The sequence below is a fragment of the Drosophila biarmipes genome, chromosome 3L, assembly GCF_025231255.1.
Source record: "Drosophila biarmipes strain raj3 chromosome 3L, RU_DBia_V1.1, whole genome shotgun sequence".
Classification (NCBI taxonomy): Eukaryota; Metazoa; Arthropoda; class Insecta; order Diptera; family Drosophilidae; genus Drosophila; species Drosophila biarmipes.
In genome coordinates this window covers 27,471,899-27,496,320 of record NC_066613.1, presented here as the reverse complement: position 1 = coordinate 27,496,320, position 24,422 = coordinate 27,471,899, and the positions used below count along the sequence as shown (strand labels likewise).

The 24,422-nt window shown below is 48.3% G+C and overlaps 2 protein-coding genes across 2 annotated transcripts; one reads left to right on the top strand and one right to left on the bottom strand.

Annotated features, from left to right (window-relative positions):
• The first annotated feature begins 235 nt into the window (after positions 1-235).
• LOC108028942 (histone-lysine N-methyltransferase 2D) lies at positions 236-24,422 on the top strand. Its single transcript, XM_017100965.3, has 10 exons — positions 236-596; positions 1,652-2,244; positions 2,510-3,418; positions 3,560-3,800; positions 17,289-19,188; positions 19,518-19,773; positions 19,837-19,920; positions 19,979-20,146; positions 20,590-20,818; positions 20,872-24,422. The coding sequence occupies exons 2-10, from the start codon at positions 1,765-1,767 to the stop codon at positions 21,216-21,218; spliced, it is 4,614 nt and encodes a 1,537-aa protein (XP_016956454.3). The 5' UTR covers positions 236-596; positions 1,652-1,764; the 3' UTR covers positions 21,219-24,422.
• On the bottom strand, positions 6,029-10,607 carry LOC108028950 (monocarboxylate transporter 12). The gene has a single exon (XM_017100980.3). It carries the CDS (start codon positions 9,604-9,606, stop codon positions 7,147-7,149), a length of 2,460 nt encoding a protein of 819 aa, XP_016956469.1. The 5' UTR covers positions 9,607-10,607; the 3' UTR covers positions 6,029-7,146.

The window sequence follows — 24,422 nt, the reverse complement described above, 5'->3', positions numbered from 1 at the left end:
CTTGTTTTTAATATTTTTATTTGTGATATGATTTTTGTTTTGGCCCTGGACCTTTTGTTTTGTTTTTGTTTCAATCCTACGCTTTTTAAATTCTCCCGCCAATCCCGATGGCGTTGCCACCTGCTGACTGCGATGACTTGCAGGATGGTCACCCTGGCAATCGATAGCACGCGCCGATAGGTTTCTGGTATATTCGAGCGAGCAGATCTGGTATTATTGGAGAACGGGGGATCGCACGGTCACACCGGTTTTTCGGCCAAAAAATAAAGAACAATAAAAACGCTTGTTGGCCCGCTTGAGAAAAGGGATCGCCAGCGACAGCGAAGAGAGCGAGTGCCGTGCTAACCGGTGACCTCTCGCCGAGCCCCGTGCCCTGTGACCCGCGAAAGTGCCCGCCCAGCGTCAGATTGTCGCAGCCGCAGCAGCAGCAGAATTGGGAGCAGCGTGTAAAAGTTGCGGAATTATCGTGGCACCGCGCGTGAAGAGAGGAGAGCGCCGGAGAGAGCGAGAGCGCGCAGCGAGAGAGGAGCGAGATTGCCGCACGCATAAAATATGATCAAATTGCAAAATTGATTTCAATTGGCCACTCAACAAAGGTACGTTCGATAAACCGCCGCCTCCCCACCCAAATCTGCCCGAAAACAGCGCCAGGGCCCGGCGCACTGCGTTTACATAAACCTCGGAGTGCCGGAGCTCCCCGTAACCCCAGAACACGCTCGAAAGGCCCAGCTTTTCCAGCTAAAGTTAAATTCCATTTCTTCCATTCGCCCTGCCTCTCCGTGTGTGTGTGAGTGCGTGCCTGTGTGCGTGTTGTGTTCGGCAGAGATGAGTAATTTCCCTCTGCCAAAAAACCAAAAGTAACCACTCTAATTGGTCATTAAAGATGGAAAACCAGCTGGGACTAACCACTCTGTTTGGGCCCAGTAATTGGCCGCCCTTTATTTACCTTTTAAGCCAGTGAACCCATTAGAAAAGCCCTTTGAACCTGTTACATTCGTGACCGATATTCTCGTGAGCCGGCAATCGCCGCGATTGCCCATCTCTAGCGGGCGGCGTGTGGCACCACGAAATTGGCAGAAAACAGGGCCTAAAACCGCCTGCACTTCGTTTTGTTTTCCTTAATAGGCGGCTTTGAACTGTCTCCGCTTTCGTCAACTCCCCCAACCCGCCTTGTCCGGCTCCTTTGCTCTGTTTATTTGACTTTCCCGTGTCACCGACAGCAGCTGGGCGGCGTTGCCAGACTGCCTTCGGGCTGCGGCACGCGGAGTGGCGTGAATTGAAAATCGCATTCAATTAGAATTTAACCCGTGTCAAAAAGAAAAAAGGAAAATGTGCTTTGTCCTCTAATTGTATTTATAATTAATCTCGCGTAGGTACTCTGTGGTGTTCGCGAGCAGCAGCGGACAGCTGTTGCAGCTGTGAATAATGATTCTGTTACTTAGTGTTTGTTTTTAAATGTATAACTTTAGATTTAATGTATTAAAAATATGTTTTTGTTTATTATTACGAATTCAGTTCTTATTTGTGTATATCAATTTTATTTGATATTCTAAACAAATCCAGTAAAATCCTAATATTTATCTCCACCGTGTGTTTAGTTTTCCCTGAACTACCACAAGTATTAATCAGCTCTCCGCTTCCTCCCCCACAGCAAACAGCAATTTCAATGTTTGGCGCCTGCTGCGACTCTTGAGACTCGTTTAAATCCGCAACTAGAACCAAACCAGGATCTGAGCCCAGTCCCGCTCTTTCGGCTTTCTGGCCATGGCGCAGCAAACGCAGCCGCAGCAGCAGGCAGCGCCGTCCACGTCCGCGCCGGCCTCCACGGCGGCGGGGTCCTCTGGGGGAGCAGGATCCTCCGGAGCAGCAGGCGGAGGTGCCGCCACGCCCATCTCAACGCCGTCGACGCCTCAGCCGGCCGGCGTAGGCGGACCCAGCAACAATAACAACAACTTGGTCTCGCCCTCCGGGAACAACAATCTACTGACGCCCGTCCAGGCCTTCGCTCCGGCCGGACAGCCCGTGTACAATCCACCCGTCTACATGTCCGCCCACGGAGGGCACCCCCATGCCGGAGCCCACTACCCGGCCATGATCCCCGCTCCGATCCCCAGCAACAACGTCTACGTGAACAACGTCACTGCCAATGTGAACCTGCATGGCTGGCCGCACGGCGTTCCGACCTACATGCAGGCTGGAGGCCAGCACCACTACATTGGACACGGCGACATGCCCCCGGAGCAGGTGGGTCAAGCTGGGCAGCATCAGTGGCAAAGAAGTTCATTAGACCACTCGAGAAGTTTACATGACTATTTATAATCTTGAAACCATCTCCCTAAAACATACAAAATTAACGATTAACCTAGCCTAGTCTTTAGCTGTTTTACTTTTGCTCCTTAAGTGAATATTCTGTTTTATTGTTGCACTTAAAACGGAGCAACAGTTTCATTGCTCCAAGCTAAACCCACTTTAACAACATTACTAACTCGCTGACTATTAACCCTACCAGGGCAACACCGTGATGCCGCATCTGCAGCCCCTGCCCATCAACTTGGCTCCCCAGGGCGGCTCTCCGAATCCCCACACTCCCGGAATGAGTGGTGGACGCACACGGGGCCGCGGTCGTGGACGTGGACCCGGTGGACCGCGACGCAACGACTACCATGGGCCACGTCACCTCCAGCAGCAGCAGCAACTGATCACCCTGCCGCCGCAGCAGCAACTGCCCCCGCCGGATGGAGCCAATCCCGGCCTGCAACTGCAGCCGGATCAGATGGGTCAGCAACTGCCGCCGCCGGAGGCGCACATGCAGCATCTGCCGCAGTACTACGCCGCTGGACCGCCCACCTACGCCTACGGGCCGTATCCGCCCTACTTCGCGCCGCAGCATACGAACATGCAGCCGCCTCCGAACCCCACTGCTGCCCAGCAGGCCACCGGGACTCCGGTCTTCATCTCCGCACCGGTCATGTACAATCCGGCGTGGTTCAACCCCGGCGGCTACATCTACCCCATGATGCACCCGGCCGAGTACCAGTATGTCCCAGAAGATGCTGGCCAGCCGGGAGTGGATGATCGTGTCGCCCAGCCTGATGGGGGCATGACCCAGATCTGGCATACGGCGCCCATGTACGCCGAGGACTTTGAAGTGCTGCAACAGCAGCAGCAGCAGCAACAACAGCAGCAACAGCAGCAGCCCCAACAGGTGGCCGTGCATCCCAACGGAGGAGTCGTCAATGTGGGCGATGAGCTTAACCACAACAGCTCGTCTCTGCCCTCTTCGGAGACGTCGAGCATGCTCAGTCCGAGCTACCCGATCTACGAGATGCAGCAGCAAATGGGCGTGATGCAGATCTACGACGACGGACAGATGGCCGCCCTGCAGCCAATTCACCCAGGAGCAGGCCCAGTGCCCCAGGTGAGTGGGTCTGGCACAGAAGAGGGTCTAGTTTGGTACTATACCTCACTCTTCTCTGCAAGATCATTATGATATATCGAAAACCCAAACTAGAGCTTGAACAAGATTATCACATTACTAACCCTTAATTGTCGTCAACAGTACGAGGACGAACTCGCCGAGTGCGGAGCTCCTCCGCCTGGCGCTATTCCTGTGGCCTGGACTGCTGCCATGCCTCTGCCGCCGGATGGCGTACAGCCGGCCCTGCTGCCCCCGCCGCATCACATCTTGCAGCAAACGTCGCCCGTGCTAATCGAGCAGCCGGCCCAGTTGGTTCAGGCCCAACCTCCTCAGCCGCCAACGCCCACTCCGCAACAGCCACAGCCGCATCAGGAGCCCATGGGTAAGTGCTCTCGTTTAGTATTGATTAGTGATTCATTTGGGTATTGGAATTCATCATTCGCTGAGTTGCACTTTGTCTAATTTCCTACTTTCCATTATTGCCGTTTTTAATCTTGTTCCACGCGATGCTATTTGATAGGGAATAATTATTCATTGAGTAGTTGAGGACTTCGACTCGAACAGCAGTTGAATACTATGGTTGTTTCCCCCTTTGGCTTGATCGCCATAGATAATTTCTTTGTTGTGGGTCAGTGACCGTTCTTGATATTTGATAATTATCAGAATGCTGATCGTATTGTCCCTTCAGTAAGTTTTCAAATGCGTTTGTTAGGGAACTGACTTAGTCGTTTTCATGAAGCTAAATTAATCGAAACACCCTTTAAATATTTATTCCGTTCCAGTTCCCAATTTCAGCGTGTAGTACACCCTTTTTATAAGAACTGAAGTTCACAATAGCACCACATATTATCGGCACTAAAGAAGAATTTTCGATTTATCTTGTTATTGTTCCGAGGAAAGGCCGCGATAAAGCGAACGAGAGCAGTTTGCGGACTTTCAACCCGACTTGTGTCCAGAGTATCTGGTTTTCGTGTTGCCCTACACTCATTCAATAGCGTTTCTCATGATGAATTTTGGAATTCGTCATGGCGTGCCTTCGATAGCGTCGCCTGGCCCCCGTGTTTATATGCAGTTTTTGCTTACCTTTGCCTTTCCACGCTCTCTTTCAGCATGTTCCCCCCACTCTGCTCGTACTCTTCTCAGGTGTCACCCGATGTATGTGGCTAAACTGTCTCTGGGGGACGACACGTTGATGTCAACACATTTTGCCATAGTTTCTGGGCCTTAATTATGCGGTCCGCCTGTTGCCAGGCCTCGGCTTGTTTTCGGCGGGTTTCAGCCGCTCTCGAGGAGCCTCCAACAGGTGTTGGGCTTGTTGACCATTTACCTGTGCCCCCAACAACGGCCATCCAGTCACCCACTCCCTAATCAGCCATACAAGTGGCTTCCGCCCAGCCCATTGTTATTTTTGTTATTATTTTTGTTTGCCCGCCTGTTGTGGGCATTGTTCACGCTTATCAATCGAACGGCCGGACTCGGATTCCAAGTGGAAATGCCGGAGCAGACATCCTCGACCACTTGCATACTAATCGTACTTGGGGAGCAAGGGGCTCCGTCTACGCCCAGGGCAGGGCGTCTCTGTTTGCCTGGTGTCATGCTTAATTGCTAGACAAAGGCAGAATGGCAGAGATGGCCTAAGTTGGGTTGGGTTCGACTTCTGCCGTTTTCAGTAGAGCTTAAAAAAAGGGGAGCTGCGTGGGTAAACTGCACTCAAAGAAAGAAGTTTGAATTGGTCGTTGGTTCCAACATGACTACTTTACTCTTCCTAAAAATACAAGTTACCTATTCCTTAGAGAAACTAAAAATGATAAAGATTACCTAACTGATTTCTCGGGTAACAACATTTTGATTGATTTATGGTTATTTCGGCAATGCCCAAGTGCTGTTTTAGTGTCACTTCTATTACCTCTGTCGTTTGGATGCACATGCAGCTCCTAGGGATCCCACACGTGATGGAGGAGGTCTTGGCAATGCAAACTGATTGGGTTCCAGTTGGCTTTTCTGACCGTATCGTATCTGTGTCTGCTGAACGAGCTCCGTTTAGTCGAGAGGTCTTTCTTTTATGGCTGTTTTCGAAGCACTTGTAGACGTTGTAGACGGCATTTCATAAGGCGATAGCGCCAAGTGTTTGTCTACAGGCTGGATTGATAGGCGACATGGTTTCCCCTGGGTCCCCACAAATAGCAATGTTGCTCAAGAGCAGTTATAACTCCCCGGCGCAAGTTGATTAGTCCAATCATTTGGGTCGAGTTTTATGGATTTGCGAGTAAGCTCGTTATGATCTGATTTTCAAATTCACTGATAGGCGCGTTACTTTAAGTCCAAGGCGAACTGTTGATCGATGGGTTTTAGAGCGCCTCGCGCTTCACCGGGCGATTACAATTGTGCTGAGGCTTCTTGGTATAAGTACCTAGTCAAATACAAGCGGAATCCGCAGAGTACATGTTGTGGTTCTACTAGGGAAGCAAGAAATGCGCTTTCGCAACTGATTTATGATATTTTAGAATACCTTGTATCTTAGGAGAACTTCCTTGAATAGTGAGGTGAATTAATTCAGTAACACTCCAAGTTCAGACCCACATCCCCACAGCAGCCACGAAAACACAACTGTTGACAGTTTTAAAATGTATGGCAATTCTTTTATTACTATTCTGGCTGCTGCTCGCATTCCTCCAACACTTATTGTTCTAAATGTAACTTTTGATGTGTTTCCACTCGATCCACTTGTTGCCCCGTCCTTATGCGTATAACAGATTTAGAATATTGTTGTGGTACATATTACGTGTATATATACTGTTTAATTAGCTTAGCCGCGCGAACAATTTCGTTTGTATAGAACTGCACTTGCTGTATTGCTTATGGTTCGTAGCTACTAGGCTGCATATACTTGGATAGTTAAAACAGACACACACAAGCCTTAGAAGTTCTTGGTTTGCTCTTGGGTTTAGTTGCGGTTGCGGTTGCTGTTGCTGGACTTTAGTTAGTAACTTACAAAAATGAGCCGTAGATTTGTATTTGAGTTTGCCACCTAACGCTTAGTGTAAAATTGAAAACAATTTTAGTTCTTAATGCGGTTTCCTTGTGTTTGTGTGCTGTCGCCTTTGAGTTCTGGGGTGCGGCGCCCTTCCTAAAAATATACAAATCGGCCTCCTCTACTTAGCTACGGTTACAGTTTACGCACTCGCTACATCGCTACGTCGCCTACGGTATGACACATTTATGACGCCTGGCCAACAACTAGTGGCAGAAGTACACAGTAATCGTTTATCTTTAATAGTAATCGTAGTGGTAATCATAGTAATCGTAGGTTTAACAAACAAACAATAGAAGTTACTTTACAATATTTGTGGTTGCTGTATAACAGTTGCAATCTACCAGCGATCGGTATCAGTGTTCGATCGGTTATTTATGAGCGTAGTATAGTTTATATAGCCGAAGGTTCCTCCTATATCTTATCGCAAGCTAAGCTGAGTTCTCCGGGCGGGAGTGGGTTTCCGCACAGTGGGTTTCACCTCCTGCTCCGCCGCTGCCTAGGCTTAAAAATATGTGTGTGTATACGTGGTGAGGGGTGGCTACACACGTCCGACTTCTCCACTTTGTATATAGGTGTGCTCGATCTCTGATCTCCTCTGCTGTATAAGTAAATAGAAAAATATCTCACCGGACTCCTTGAGCCCCGCAGTGCCCCGTGTAAATTCATCTTCTCTGCCTCCCAACTGGTGCGCCCCTTAGAGCTTCGACTCGCTCGTCTTCTGGGGGAACTGCGGGTGCGCCTCCTCCTGCTGCGGACTCGCCAGCGTCTTGATGATCTTGGGCACTATGGTGATGGGCTGATCCTCGTCCTCCTCCTCTGCGTCCTCGCCCTGCTCCTCGTCGATGGGCGTGAGGGTCTCCACGTGCACGGGCGTCTCCTCGGCGGGACTGCACCGCTTGAGGCAGGGCGCCAGGAAACTGGTTATCGTGGAGATGCCGAACAGGGCACCGGCCATGTAGAAGGGCAGGTCGTAAGTGTGCGTCATGTCGTAGATGGCTCCCGCCAAAGGCGTTCCGATTAAGGCGGCAAATCCCCTGAACAGGATCAGCAGTCCGAAGGCATTCGTTAGCTTGTCCAGGCCGAGCAGGTCGACCAGGATAATTGACGTCAGCGAGATGTAGCCGGAGATGGCCAGTCCGAAGAATATGGACACGGTTATGTAGGCCGCGTAGCTGTAGCACAGTGGGGTCACAGTCACGGCGATGGTGGACACCAGGAGGCAGCAGTTGTTCAGCAGCAGCGAGTTGACCTGCGGCAGGTCCGCCACCCATCCGCAGAACACGCGACCCACGGTGTTGGTGATGCCGATGATGGAGATCAACATGGCTGCATCGTTCTTCTGCACATTGTGCTCCTTGGCCGCGTCCACTAGATAGACGAAGGGCACATACAGCCCGGCCATGCCAAAGATGTTGGAGACCCCGATCAGCATGAAGACGGGATCCTTGAGTAGGCTCACATCCAGCATGGTGTTGACCACGGACTTCACGGAGTCGGGAATGCCCAGGCAGGGGCACAGGTCGTACTCCTCGCGGTGCTTCTCGGCCTCCGCCAGGGGATCCAGCTTGGCGACGCTCTGCATGCTCTTCTCGTACTTGGTCAGCGACAGAACCGAGTTCCTGTAGTTGGTCAGCGACTTCTGGGACTGATACTGCGGCAGGTTCGTCACGGATCCCGAGTAGAAGATGTCCTTGCGGGACATGGGTCGCACCATCCGGCCGCTGCTGCCCGTCTGGCTACCTCCCTGCCTCTGCGAGAGCGACAGCTTGGACGAGGCAAAATCCCCGCCAGCTCCGGCCTCCAGATCGCCGCGAGACGATGCCCTGATGGCGGCCAGCGAGGGCTGGTAGCGCTCCGAGGCGGAGGTCTTCCTCACGCGCGTGTTGAACGCAGGCACGGATCCGTTCTTGGGCAGGCTCTGGTGGTCGCCGGCGAGGAAGGCGGGCTGCGAGGCGTTCCTGGTCATAGCGTCCTGCGAGTGGTATGGGCTGTTCTCCGACTCTGAGCTCCTGTGCGGACGACGTCCGCCGCCGGCAGCAGATCGAGCGGACAACTGACCATTGCTGTCACCGTTTGGCGGGGATTGTGCGCCGTTCTGGCGGTGGACATCGACCACCTTGGACTCCGTGATAGTGGGCAGCGTGGAAACGGGATGCAAGCCTCCGCCGCCGCCGCCCGCCTGTTGAGCCAGTAGCTCCAGGTTCAAGCTGGAGTGCACGCCGGGATCGGCGTTCAGAGGCATCTTCAACTTGCGCTCCATGGTTCCGTCCGGAAGCTGCACCATGAAGTGGGAGCCCGCGAAGGATCCCCTCTCCAGCTGCAGCTGCTTCTCCTCGTACATCCTCTGCATCAGGGGCTTCTGCTTCTTCTTCTTCGGGTAGGTCAAAGGACGCATCATGGCCCCGAAGATGGCGCAGTTGAGGATGAGGCCGGCGAAGATGAGCAGGGCGTTCTTCCAGCCGTACTCCTCCAGGAGGTACGTGGCCAGAGGAGCGAAGGCGAAGGTGCCGAATCCAGAGCCGCAAACAGCAATGCCCGTGGCCAGACTCCTCTTGGTCTCGAAGTAGTAGCCCACGGCCACCACCGCCGGGAGGTAGATCATGCCGAAGCCGAATCCTCCCATGAAGCCGTAGGTGGCCATCAGCATGCTCACACTGGTGCTGAAGGTGCTCAGGACGAAGGCGATGCAGGCGACTATGCTGCCGGCTATGCAGACAGCCCGGCAGCCGTACTTGTTGGCCAGGGCGGAGACGATGGGTCCGGCACTGAGGTAGACGCCCGAGAGCAGGCTGCCCACCCAGGCCACCGTGCCCTTGCCCTCGTGGAAGTAGGCCACGAACTCCTCGAGGAAGATGCCGAACGTGTAGGCGATGCCGTCGACGATCATGTTGCACATGAAGCTGGCGAAGCAGATGACCCACCCGTATCCTCCGTCCGGCGGAGGGGGCAGCTCCCCGTACACGCTCTCCTCGTCCTCGTCCTCCTCGTCGTTGTCCTGGTTGTCCTCGTCCTCGGGACTCTGCTCGGCCGTTAGCCTGGCCGCCTCCTCGCAGGCCAGCTCGCTGTCCGTCCGCTCGAATCTCCGCAGCCGGGCGGACGAGGCGGAGTTGCCGCCGCCCACACTGCCGGGATTCGAACTGTTGATGTCCACCATGGTGGCGGCCAAGGGTTAGGTTCCCCCTAACCTGCACACGCGGCTTCGGTGGAGTCGAAAGCGAAGGGGTGGAAGGCGGATGAAGTGGGAGGAGGAGGAACGTCCGCTTGGCGTCGCTGCCCGCGTGCGAATGCCAAAAGCGAGGAGAGCGGAGCCCAAGTTTATCTCTTCCCGGCGCTCTTCTCGGACACCCTCTCTTCGGCTCTCCCAGTGCACTTGGCTGCGGCTGTGTGTGCGCCCCTGTGTGTGTCGATTGTTATTGAGTTTGTTTTCGTTTTAGTTTTAGTTTGATAAATTCATAGATTCATAGATTCGACCACGATAGAAGGCGTGGGCCGCCTGTAGTCGGGTAAATACTAACTCTAACCGAGCGAGTAAGTCGGGAGCTCCAGTCGGACCTGGTTTTGTGCTGGCTAACCTAACCGTTACTATGGGCTTTGTGCTTTCGGTTTCGCCCGCTTCCGCTTTGTTTGTGTATTTTTAACTTGCACTTGCAGCTGCAGCTGAGGTCACTGCGAATGTTTGTTTTCCTTTAGATTTCCCTGCCTCTGGCTGCTCTTCGCGTTTTCCGCTGCTGCTTCTGGTGCCTTTTTCTTTGACTTTGATTTTGCGTTTTGGCGAGATTTCCTCGGCGCTTTTTCGGGGGTGCTGTACGTTCGTATGTACGTGTGTACGTCGTAGTTTTCGAATGCAATTGTATAATTTTCCGATTTTCAGCTTTGAAATTCAGTGTCGAGAGGGGGGTGGCGGGGGAGGAAGGAAGCGGAAGAAGAGCGGAGTGTGATCGATAAAAAGCGCACACACACGCGCCCGCTCGACTGCACACACACACACACACGCTACTCGATAACTTTTAGCTGCATTTGCATTTTGGCGACATGCTCGAGGGCCCTTATTTTGCGAGTCTGGCGAAAATAACAATCTCCGATGCCGATTCTAGTTTCCCGACTTTTGTTCTGGACTGCTGCGCCGTTCGCTGCGAAATGAAAATGAAAATTCCTCGTAACGGCAGCAAGAAGCGACTGTTATACGATATACAAAGACAAATTCTAAAATTCTGTAAAGACACTCTCTGTCGCTCTCGCGCCCGTTGCTCGTTGCATTTGAAGTTCAAGCTCACAGAGCGCAAGCTCCACTTGTGCTCTCTCGCTCGCTCTTCTGCCCCCAAAACAGCTGATTGTGACAAAAACAAAGCGCAGGGTGGCCGCGGAGGGAGCGAGAGAGCGAGCGCGGGGCGAGCGAGAGTCGAGACAAACAACCCCTCTTTGTTCGCCCAAGGGTTGTCTTTTTGTCTTCTGCCTTGTGTTTTTTTTTATCACCTTTGCTCTCCTTCGATTCGAGTTTGAAAAGCAGCCTGAAAAACCGGTAACCGCCTTTTGCCACATGGCCACGCTACTGTAGCCAGCCGTGCTAACTGTGCTACCGTATAACAGTTGCTCAGATACCAAAGAGCGCCGAAACTGTTGCTCTTTGCTGGCGATTTAGGTTAAAGGTTAACTGTGCTTCGCCCCCGAGGACTTTTACTTTCAAGCCCCCGCTCACTTCAACAGGACCCTCTGGACTTGGCCAACGGAACCTTCCCGAAGTCATTTTTAGGGTTCCTTTTGTTGGGGGAAGAAATGGATAATTAAGGTGGGAAGTTTCTTATAAGTTTCTTATAATTCTCACTGCCTAGTACTTAAAATGATTACTATAAGTTTAATTTTAAAGAGATTTACTTTTATCCGTTTTTGGGCTTCTATAACAAAAACATAAAGTACAGAAATCCAATCTCATACTTTCCCCACCGTTCCAGTTAGTGGAGTAGTACTGTCTCCTTGACTGCGTGCTCGGGAGAAAGTGTTATTTTTGTCTGCCGCCTTTTAGGCGCCGACCAGTTGTATAATCCGGGCATTATCTTAACAGTTGGCTCACCTAAGCAATAAAATGCATTCGACACGCGGCTGATAAGACGGTCTCCGAGATATTGTAGTTATTTTGTTTATCAACCTTTTCGTCTGTTGCCAGGTCGTAAAATCCTAAAATGTGCTTTTTCGCCCTCTGGTTTATAACAGTTTTCGGCTTGGTTAGCACTTTTTCGTCGGTGTTGCGGTGGGAGCTCTTAAGAGACTAGCCGCGGGTCTTTCGCGCTCTTTGGCTCTCTTCCGCTTTTCCCTCGGGGGGAGGGATGTGTGCAGCTCCTCTTCTCGGGTGGTTGGTCAATGTCATTCATAAAAATTCCGTGTCAAACACACGCTCACATGGCGAAAAAGAAACCCCTCCCGTGTAGTGGGTCAACGCCAGAGGGCGCCACCCAGGCTCTTCCCACGGCTCGGCTCTTTTCCCCTGGTTTTTTGCGTTCCGTTTTCCTAACTCGATTTGCTTGCTCTGCTATTAGGGCATTACGTCGGGACTCAAATGGCCAACGCCTCCAATCTCGGCCAACAATCTGTGTGTGCCTGCAAGTTACACTTAACTAAACTCGACTGAAATGTAACACAAAGTGCGGAAAAGGGAATGATGGTAATCGCAGCAAAACTGTTATACCGCAATGCGTGTGGTTGGCTGTCATTAAAAATGCAGTCTGCATGGGACTCTGGGAAAATATGTGAGGAGGCTACCCGATATACCCCCGACACGGGGTAGGAGTTCTTTGGGTCTCGGGGAGGGGCAAATAATGGGCGGATTAGTGGGCGCTTGCACCAGGTGGCCCTGCGAAATTAGCTGCCCCATTTGAAACGGAATTCGGGCAGCCTTCTGTGCCAAAAATCAAATGCAGCCGAGTGAAATGGGGCAGTGCACTGGGAGAAATAGTAAGAATAATAAACAAGAAACAAGAAAGAGTTCTATCGTTTTATCTATATATTTATCATCATTAAACGCTTTTAAGATATTACAAAAAATTGCAACTGTCTGTCAGGCCTTTTGAACTTGTACAGATAAAACCGGATATCAAGAAAAGATTGATGCTGCACAGTTTCTCTCACTGTCGCCGATGCTCACTTTGAGTAATGAACAAACTATCCTTGAACTATTCATATTTTTTGCCGAGAGCACAGAGCTTTGCACAGGCGAGAAGATGAAAAGATTTCTCCAGCTGGCCAAGAGCTTTCCTTCTTTCTTTCTGTATTTCCTCGTTGCCAAAAGGTTGAATGAACCAGCGATGACTCTTCAATTATTGCCACCCCACCTCCTCGCCAGCACCCCATTAAGAGCACCCCCTCTCCTAGATCCCGCCGCCTTCTTTGTTAATGAAAATGAAAATTGCGCATACGCCGTGTGTGCAGTCAATGCTTCGCTCGCTTTGTTTGGCCGCTAAGCGTTTTTTTACGCTGACAACGCTTTCCTTGCCATTGCCATTGCTCCGATTCAGATACAGATACATGTACAGAGTGGGGTACAGATACACGGCGACAGATACAAAACACAGCTCGTAGAATATTGTGTTTTCAAAATGACGCAGTTCGTGTGGCTGCTGCGACAGATTTACCTTGCTGTTTTTTGCCCGTTCAACTTGTTGCGTTGCTTGGTATGCAGCGCCTGTTTTTCCGACCGCTGAGCCTGGCCTCAGTATCTGTCAGATACATCGCCTATCTGGCAGCTACAGTCGAACTTGGACGGGAATCATTTCAACCTGTTATGATAGGCTTGGATTTGCCCAAATAAATTGTTGTCTTACTACGCCCCCTTTAAAGTATGTAGTGGCCCTTCTACTACCTTATCTTTCTGGCAAACCCCTATAACTGAACATTTATTTTAAGCAGAAAATGTTCCTCCTTTTTTAGGGAAAAGGACTGTATTCACAGGTCCATTGAAGCGAGCTCTCCTGTCCTTTAATCTGCTGCACGCATTTATATGTTAATGTGGGCGTGTGTGGGCGGGGGGCAAGGATACATTTCAGCGCGTGTCCTCGGACTCCCCGGCTGTCAGTTCACCTTAGCTTCGTGGGCCTTTCCGGCGCTATCGATGCTTATCAGGCGATGCTTTAAAGCCCCTTCGAGTGAACCACTCGCAAACAGTTCGGCGATATGGCGACGCAACCCCAACTCCTACTAAAACCTCTTTCCGCGCCGAAGACTTTATAGTTTGTTTGTTTTGCTTATGCGGCGAAGGTCGCGTGGCTCATAGAATTATGCAATTTTCGTTCGCACTCAATTTCACTTATTGTTCTTAGCTCTCTGTTCCCTCTAGTCTGCGTATTATTTATTGTAAATTGACACAAATGAATTCAATTGAATTGTCTGCTACAATTCGTTTTGGCCCTGTTGCCAGGCGATTGAAACTGTGCTCGTTCCTCTTTGTTTTCCACATTGTTTTGAGTACCCCCTATACCATACCATGGTGTGGCACCCCTCGCCTTCCCCACTGGGTGATCCAACGCTCGAGCAGATTACTTATCAATTTCAATGGGGCAGCCAGAGCGGCAGTTAAAGAGCTGCGAACAAGTCTTATAATGGGACGACCACTCGTTGCATTGCATACGGGTCAGTTCAATCAATATTCGAGCCTGGAATGTGGGTGACTCACGTTACGCATACGCCGCGTGGGCCGGAAAACGGAAAAGCCTCCTGTTCTCTGGCAGACTGCCCGCCTCCCATTCTCCTTAACACGCTTTTGCTTTCAAGGCACGTGGAAAAACATTGTGATACATGAATTTTCGACACAAAATATGATATCTTTTCGAATAATTTTTAGTTTTGGTATTAATAAATAAAATCAAGCACCCTTTCAGGCAGTGAAAGGAAGTGCAAAGTTTTACACTTAAAGTACAAGAACGACAATTTCATGCTTTCTATGTGTGCCATAATTGCATATATTGCATTATTCCTTATACATTTCTTTGTTCTCCAAAATAAACTCCATCCGCCTGGCACTTTGGGTCGTTTTTTGCTTGTGACTCAGGGAACTGATTAAGTCAACTAATCAACAAAATGAATAATCACTTGGGGTAGGCATACAATTACATTATGGAATTGATTACTAGGTTTAGTGCCTTTGTTGAGAATCAAGGAACTCTGGAATGCCAGAGATAGCCCGAAATATGTATTTTTTCTTCTTCGTGGTGCTAATATCTTTGGATTAAAATAGGTTATATTGGGCCTCTGTTAAGTGAGCATTAAAATGAAATCTCCGGAGCGTAGGCACTTATTTATTGTTTCTATTTATCACATCATATTTATATCTATCTTAATTTATTTGTGGTGCGATTTTGAACCCACAGAAGCGGGCATGTTTCTGTTTTTGGCATTTGGCCTGTAGACTCTCTCGACTGAAAGCGCCCATATCGTGCTTACGACTTGAGGCTCTCTCGGATCGAATCGGGGCTCAATAAGCATAAATTACTCATAGACCGGGTTGCTAGCTAATAAAAAATTGAATAAAATCGCGCGTTCAATAACAGCAACAGGCACTGGAAAAGGGGAGGCTCTCGGAATGCCAGCGAGTGAACCAAGAGCTGACCCCTTCATTGGATGTTTACGTTCAATTTGGGAAGGGGAAACAATTACAGAACCTCGCTTAATTTCTCTAAAGCAGATATATGGTCTAATGAAGTGCAACTCGAGACTGGAACACAAATTCATTCGAATTAATGAAGCTTGGCGGGCCCAAAGTGTTATACAGATGAAACTGAAAGTGAATGGGGGTGGGGCTTTGTTCTGATGGATTGACATTGTTGCGAAGCCCCGACCCCGTTGATTTTTCATTTATCACATGAGACATGGAACAACAAATGGAAATGAAGTACAGTCGCGCCGCGTTTGCGTACGATATTGTTGTTCCGTGCCTGACAATTTCCCTGTTTGCTTTTGTTGCTGCTGCAGTCAACTTATTGCAATTTACCTGTGCACTCATGTCTGTAATTATCCATCCAACCTTGTGACAGTGCGGCGCATCGGCCCTCTCTCTCGCACAGTCCCACTCAGTGCGTCCCTCTCTATTGAATCGTTATGGCAACACGTTCAAAAGCTGTTGTTATTGCACCCAAACCGACACCCTGGCACAGATTCGCCCCTGCGTTCTGCCACTATTTTTAATGCATTAATCGCGGCTCCACACATTTCCATACAGAAACGGAGTGTTTGCACTCGATTTGCTCGATTTCACCTATATTTATATTTTTATTTATTGAGTAACTTAGTTCGCGGCTTGTTGGCCGCTAATTGAAATTAATTAGCGCACTCGCAATTCAAATTGTCATATGATGGGGTGGATATGTGCGGCACACAGTGTATCAATACCCAATAAATGGGCGTTGAGTACCAGTTGCCGAATTCCGAACTGAAGAGCACTTAGTTAGAGCCCGTTCGCTAATATAACCCTTGCGGGGGAATCAAACCAATCCTGTTTTAGCACGTTTAAAATCGTCGATAGATGGATATAAATAATAGATACACAAGTACAGTCTGCCCTGGGAAAGTTGTCTTGTGAGCTGAGACTCGATCAGGAATAAATTACTAGTTTTTTGTAACAAATTCCTGAAGGCAATTGAAGTCGAGCAGGAAAGCGGGGAAGGTATGTAGGCCATTATTGGACTTAAAACTTAGGCTTCTTACCCGGTTTGATTATATTCCATCATACTATTAATTCTAAACATCTGAAGGAACGCGTTACTTAATGTGCAATTTGTAGTATCTATTCCGTAATGTGTAAGTTCCTTGTTTTTTAAGGAGCTACCTGATTAATATAATAGTGATACATAATTTCATTGTTTTCGAAAGCATTTACCACATAACATGACACCATACTTTCCCCCTTTAGAGTCATAAGCAACATAGTAATACTACAAATATTTTGTAATCGACTGCGGCCATACATCCTATTATCAGTATTAAACAAAACCCAGATTCATGTGTTTCCCCATTACCTTTGTGTGGTTAGGGAGCGATCTGTTTGCCTCTGATCTGGGATGGGAGGTCACTGGGATGTTGACTCCCGTTCCTCCTCCCTTGTTGGGTTAACCTTTTTCCGGTCCCACACTGGGTGGCTTTGGCTGCTCTTATCGAGGCGGGAATGGCTGGCAATGCCGTTTATCTTGTGCCCCGTATCAGGGTCGAGTGCGAAGTTCAAACACCTAGCAACAGGCCCATCGGCTGGTGATTTAATAACAATGTGCCCCGTCGAATGGCCGCAAATGGGGTCTGCTCTCCGTTGTTTTCCCTACTTGAGTTTGACATGGATTAGTTATGTTTTCTATTTGCACTGATAGCTGCAATCAATGGCCGGCTTTATCAGTATCGGCACAAATAAAGCAGAAATGCGGACAAGAGAACAATGCCTTTCGGCAGTTATTGGACCATCGGTATATGCAAGACCCCCTGGGATCCAAAAGGGGAACATGAATGCACACAGATTATCATGCTTTATCCCTCTGTATTCTGAATATGGTTTGCTCATTTCCGAGCTCCTCAAATAACAAATCAATTAAGGGTTTAATTGAGCCTTAATTGCCTGCGGCTTCCAAAAATTCCCTTGGGCGGCCGCTACTTCTCCCCGGCTGTGCCCTCAGTGACACATTTCTTCAGTGGTCGTTGAAGTTACTAGCATTTGGCATCAATTGGCATCAATTATGTTGATTTTGTAAATTAGTTTGCAGCCAGCAATTGAATTTCTTCTCATATTTCAACAGCGCGGCTGGGAAATTCGCATTTAAGGTCAAAGTAAAAGCTTTTATTGATTCTAATTCGCCCTCCTGCCTTTTCCAGTTGACAAGAGTTTGACTAACAACAACAACGAGGTGGCCTTGGATGAAAAGTTGGCCAACGAGAAGCAGCAGCAAATTGAATTGGAGTTCCGCCAGCAGCAGCATCAGCAGCAGGAACTGCAGCATCAACTGCAACAACAGCAGCAACAGGAGCCACATCAGCAGCAGCAGCAACATCAGCCATTGCCGCCGCTGCAAATCGAAAAGCCGCCAACAAAAGTGCCAAACCTTGTAGTAGCAACAGTGGCACCTCAACTGCAACAGGCCCCGCAGCAGCATCAGCCAGCACCGCAGCAACATCAGCAGCAGCAAACATCGCCGGTGGTGCCGCCACAGCAGCAGCAACAGCAGCAACAACCGCCGCAGCAGACTAGCTACCATGATCAACATCATTTGCCTCAGCAGCAGCAGCAGCAACCGCAGCAGCCACAGCGCAAGCCTTCGCAGCAATACAATCAATCGCAGCAGCAACAGGTGCGTCGCAAGTACTCCTCGGAGTACAACCACCATCACCACCAGCACGGCAGCAGCGATACAGGCATCCAGACTACCAAGACCATGTCCTGGACCAACTCCGCCCAGCACAAAAAGTCCACGCAATCGGTTTCCGTCACTGCTTCGCCCAACAACGTAAACAATGGATCGGGTGGCGTAAGTGTTGCAAGTGGACCGGCTGGAAAACCCAACTACAGTCACTCCACAAAGACGTTTACCAACCAGCAGCACTACCAGCAGCAGCAGCAACACTACCAGAACCAGAACAACTATAACAACAACAGTGGCGGCAGCGGCGGCCACAACAGCACCAGCAACAGCATCTCGAGCAGCGGCAACAATCAGCCCCAGGTGCGCAACTATGGCACCATGAAGGTGCCCTCGTCGCCGGTGGCCAGCACAGCTCCAACGCTGGAGCGTAAAAACAGCCAACAGGCAGCAGCAACCCCGGCAACAGCATCAGCAGCAACTGCAACGCCAGTGGCAATCACAACAGCAACTACCTCAACGGCCAGCATTACGGCTACCCCCAATCAATTCCAACAGGAGACGAGCAACAACAGTGCAGCACCAGTGGTCAGTGCCCCGCAGCAACAGCAGCCCGCACCGCAGCAACATGTCACATCCGCACCGCCAGCGGCAGCAGCACCAACGAAGTCGTACAGCAACTATGCTGCTAAGAAGCACCAGAGCTATGAGCCAGTGGTCCTAAGCTCCGTGGTGGCCTCCAGTTCGACGGCCAACCAGCAACCCCAGCTGAATCTTGCCCCTCCTGCTCCGCCAGCTTCGCAGAACAGCAGCGACAGTGCCCAGCTCTCGTGGGCCAGTTTGTTCGCCAGCAACAAGCCTGTGGCCAAGGTGGCGCCCTATGAGGCCTGCAAGCCTCAGCAGCAACCGCAACCCCATCCAGTGCTCCAATTGGCTCCTCCGCAGCCAGCTCTAGTAACAGCTGCTGCTCCGGCTGTCCAACTGGCAGCGCCGCCTCAAAATTTGCCCCTGCCCACGGCTCACCAGCAATCGCAGTTGCCAGCTCCAGTTCCGGCGCCCACGACTCCGCTGATCACCCCCGGAGCGCTTTCCTATTCCGCGGCATCTGCTCAGGCAGTTCCTGCTCCCAGTCCCGCCTCAGCATCCGTCAAGCCTCTGAAGCCGGAGCCACCTCGTGCGGTGCAGCAACATCTGGATGAGTGGACCAACAAGTACGCCGAGTACCTGACGCGCCACAAGACCAACCTGGCGCCGATCAGTCTGCGACCCCGGGGACTGACCAACAGGTCCAACTACTGCTACATCAACTCGATTCTGCAGGCTCTGCTCGGCTGCTCGCCGTTCTACAACCTGCTGCGCTCCATTCCCAAGCAGGCGGCTGTCCTGAGCGAGGTCAAAACGCCCACTGTGAACGCTATGTAAGTTTGGATTCGAAGTGCTTTGGGGATACCAAGCCACAAGCAAGTCAACAGACACTTCGGCGTCGCCAGCCGGCGTCCGTGTTACGTTCGTGGAAGACAAAAGCCACTGGCCCCGCCTACGTTCTTTGGTTACCTCCGTTCTGGAGGTGGCTGCTGAACTTAGGGGCTGGTGCAAGTGATCATATTTTCAGCAGAGGGTCTCTCTTTCAATGTGATTCCTCCGCCGAAGCGGGCACAAACATTTTTTAAACATTTTTAACTTTTCATTGTCTTAATCTCATTTGAATACAAGGTTTAAATTTCTAATGCATACTTACTCCCCACAGGATGTCCTTTATGACCAACTTTTCATCGCTGCCTAGCGGCCTGCGCCTGCGCCTGAACAACCTCAACAAAGGATCCCAAAGCAAGGGCAAGGACGAGTTTGTGGGCTCTGATTTGCAGTGCGACATGGCCTTCGAGCCCACAGAGATCTACAAGTTATGGAACGACAGTCGCGAGGAGCACGTCGAGGGTCGCCAGGAAGACGCCGAGGAATTCCTGGGCTATGTGCTCAACAAGCTGAACGATGAGATGCTGGAGGTGAGTGCACCGATATGTATCGGTGCTTACATTTTACTTACTCTTGGTTTCGCATTGTTTCAGGTCATTAAACTAATTGACAAACCCACAACCCAACAAAATGGCCAGGAGCCCGCTGAGCCAGAAGACGGCGGCGACGTCTGGCAGGTAAGTTAACTGCTCATAATGTGATGTCATTTCAGTTAATTGCTTGTTTTCCCGCCAGATGATTTGCAACAACCGCAACAAGGGCAGTGTCACCCGCCAAACTGACTTTGGGCGCACGCCCATAAGCGAGATCTTCCGGGGAGAACTGCGTTCCCGGCTGCAACGCGAAGGAGAGCACTCCACGGATGTCATTCAGCCCTTCTTTACGCTTCAATTGAACATCGAAGTAAGTGAGATGATGAGAGATGACTTCATATATATGTCGTATTAAATGTAACATATTCTTGAGATCTCTTAAGTCAGCTTTTGAAGAGCTACTATATTAAGTTTGAAACGGCCTTCTGCCTTCATCACTTTTCTCGGTACTAAATCATTCAAGGCCCAGCCACAGACAAGTCAACAGACACTTCGGCACCATTGCCCAGCCGGCGTCTGTGTTACGTTCGTGGAAGATGAAACGCCACCAGCCTCGCCCACATTTGGCGGCTGTCTCCGTTCTGGCGACAATCGCCAGACGTTGGGGCTGGTGCACGTGTTCCATTTTGCATTTGAGAATTTCCCAGTTAAAAGGTTCTTTAATAGTGGGCACAAACAATAATAAATATCACTTTAAGTTATATGCGACATTTGAATGAATTGCATTAAATCGTAATTATTATTCCACCACAGAAAGCTGCCTCCGTGAAGGAAGCACTGGAGATCCTGGTGGGTCGTGATCAGCTGGAGGGGGTCACCGGCAGCAAGACCAAGCAGGAGGTGGTTGCCTGGCAGCAGATGACGCTGGAGAAGCTGCCCGTCGTCCTCATATTGCATTTAAAGTACTTTGACTACCGGTCCGATGGGTGCACAAAGATCTTGAAGAAGGTGGAGTTCCCCGTGGAGCTCAAGATCGATGCCAGTATGTTGCAGCGAAATCCTCGATACCTATGTCTATTAATAAACCCGTTGCAGAAATCCTCGGCTCGAAGAAGACGTCGCAGAAGCAACGCGCCTATCGCTTGTTTGCGGTGGTGTACCACGATGGAAAGGAGGCCTCTAAGGGCCACTACATCACGGACGTGTTCCACACGGGCTACAGCAGCTGGTTGCGCTACGACGACAGCTCGGTGAAGCCGGTCAGCGAAAAGCACGTCCTCCAGCCGCACACCCCGCGGGTGCCTTACCTCCTTTACTACCGCCGCTCCGACACCCTGCCGCCGCAGCAGCAGCAGTCCCAGCAGCAAACCGCCAACGGCGGAGGATCGGGCGGAGCGGTAGGCAGCAGCTCCTCCTCGTCGAATGCCGGGGACAATAAGTGAAGGGCTAATGTAAAAATGCATCAGAACTTTAAGTGCTAGCGATAGACTACATCTAATCTTATGTGTCAGAGCGTGTGAGCGTGAGTGCGAGTTTGAGAGTTCGGTTTTATATGCATATACGTATACAAATTAACAATTACATATATTCGAGCGGTAAATATTTAAGCCCAAAGTCCAAAGCGCATGTCCGTGTGTCAGAGTGCGATTGTGTGAAAAGGAAATTAGCTCTAAGCTAGACTAGAATTAAGCTTGGGCAGAAACGTAGGCGTAAGCAGAAACAAAACTCGTTGGAACGAAAGCATTGTACAAAGAGTGGGCAGATCGAAGGGCTCTGTAAACTAAACAGCGAGAATTACCATATAACCTAGTGCTAAATCTACAAACTCCCCATTTATCTGTGGCACAAAAAGCTCTCCCAGCCGTTAAGCGTAGTGAGTGTTAGGAACATACCCCAAATATACCGGAATTCTTCTCGATATGTTATGACAAACGCTTAGAGCTGTAAATATACACAAATATCATATATTGTAGTTGATCAGTTTCGCGGGATGCAGCATGCATTTAAACAAAACAACCCAGCAACAATATATCGAATGCTTTGAATATGCTTTAAAGAAATATACATTTAGAACCAAGGTCTTTTCGACACAAAGAGTAAACACGGGCAGTGGTGGTCGCAGTAATGGCCGCAAAATCTCAAAATCTGCAAGCCAAATTGAGTTACTTTGAGTGTGGTCTGTAAGACCGAAATCGGGTAGAATCTTTTTTACTAAAATATTTTTTGCTCAGGTCGAAGATGGCAGTTTTAGCATGATCAGCGGCCAATATGTTAATGAAATAATAATTATATCCTTTAAGGCTATTACTCAGACCACATCTGTGCATTGCATTATTTCGTACATGTTTGTAAGCAGCTAAATAAGTTAAAATCGCGTTCATTTGTAATTTATTTTATATGTTGTTTAGTTTTACATGCAATCAGTTAGGAGGGCAGATTCATATATATTTACGAAACTTGTTATTCATAGTTAGTGAAACTTTTTTGGGGTTGTCCCTGACTTGGATTCGTTGTTTGCCTTCATGATATTCGAGTTCTTCATACCTTACTTTTTCTAGGTCTAGAGCATTAGTTTGTACGTCACGTTAGAGAATTGTGTTGGGATTGAAACAGAAGATTTGAAAGGGAAAAATAATTGTATGTAATCGGGTCAGAACTAAAACTAATCAATCATACTAGTTGATAGCTATCTAACAAACGTATACACCCATATATATTTTATAGGATATAAACGCATATATATTATTTATAGATATCGTGCCAATGTTAAAACATCTAAACATTAAAAAAAAAGAGGAATTTGAGTAAGGAAAGCTAGTAACTTGTCAATGCTTTGTATAGTCAGCGGCAGAGCAAGAATGGAATATATATGTACGGTTAACTAACCAATTCAATCATCTGTTTGGGGACTAGACTTTTCAGACTAAGTAAAATGCATTGCATACTTTTAGACAACCGTGCTTTGATTTTTGGGAGTTTGAAAATTTTAGAAATCTCCATGGATCATTGATAGAAGGCTGCTCCCACAGAAGAAGTACTCGTTCTCAAATGGATTGCAATTAGCAGTCTATTTAAGTAAGAGGGAAATCCGAAAAAATTCTTAAGCTAATCGTATACTAGAGGAAGGCATTGACATATATGAGGTATATTACGAATAGGACACAAAAGCGAAACCATAAATATAAATCTACACATATATTTTGATGTTATACAAATATGAACTAATTATAAGTGAAATTATAGGAAAACATTTTTATAGAAACTTGTGCGCGTCTGCGTTTTGCTAGTTACAAATAGGTTCCTAAAACTACGAAAAAGCAAAAAAAAAAAAATACAAACAAAAATCTATACAACTACAAATAGTAACGAAATGTTGAAGCAAAGGAATATTAAAAAACAATAATATTAATACTGATATATGTAGTCTAAAGCCAAGCTAAAATCGTAAACAGTAACATTAAAATGGAAGAAAAAACATACAATACATATAAATTTATAAATCCAATTTATACAAAACCGAAGCAAAGCGGAGAAGATAGAGAGTTGATTTACCATTAACAAATATTTTTGCAAGCGAAATTAGAATGTCAAACATAAACGGAAGAAGCAAGTAGGATTAACAATATAACTAAAGACGTAACTTGTAACATTATCCCTTATATGCATATATTATTTTTTTTGTCATGATTGTTATATATGATTATGGAATACTCCAACAAATTGTTTATTCATATTTTAAATCTATTTTACCAACTATACCAGCACCTATTGTTATGTCCAGTCCGGAGAGTGTGTTTTAAAGCTATTTTGAGAACGGAATCGAAAACTGAATTTATTTCTATCTACCATAACCATAACCATGTATCTTTTATTTTTTGTTAGCCTCTAACTGCCTAATGGCCTTAAAACGCACTGTACCATGTCCTAGTTTTTGTCTAACCAATCGCGATTTTTCTTATACCTTTTGATAATTTTGTAACATCCTTTTGGCATTTTGTTGTCCCCGTCTATGTATGTTTTAGATTTTAAGTAGTTTCTAAGGCTGTGTAACTAACTAAGCATAAGTATCGACACTTTTTGCGTATGGCCAGGTGTGGAGAGGGATCTTTATTGCCCGGTCCCGAACCCGATCGTTGTTTGAGTTTGCCGGACAATTTTTGTTTATTTTGCAACCTTTTCCTACTTTTGAGGCCTCCGGCCAGAGGCTCCTCCGATAAACAGAAATTGGCAAGTGCACTTACTAAACGTATAACGATATAACGAGGATTAGCGTGTAGTCGGGGAGAATCGGAATAATAGAGCAGCTCTAAGTACGTTTAGCCAGCAGACAAACTAATATTAGCGTTTTGTAACCAAGTTTTCTAAGGCGACAGTGGAGACGGCCAATAAAGCGAAAGATGTAACAAGAAACTAGATGTTTAACAGGTCGAAATGATTAACAAGACACACTGAAGCGAATTAATTAGTCCACATTTAGTCTAATGAAACCATGCTAAAGTAAATCTACAAACTAAAGCGAATTCAGTTGTACTACGTAAATATAACAAACGGATAATATTGTACCATGGAAATCTAAAACATAAACAAACGAAATGAAATGAAACATTATCTAGCAATAAAATAAACGAGTGATTTCATTGCCACAA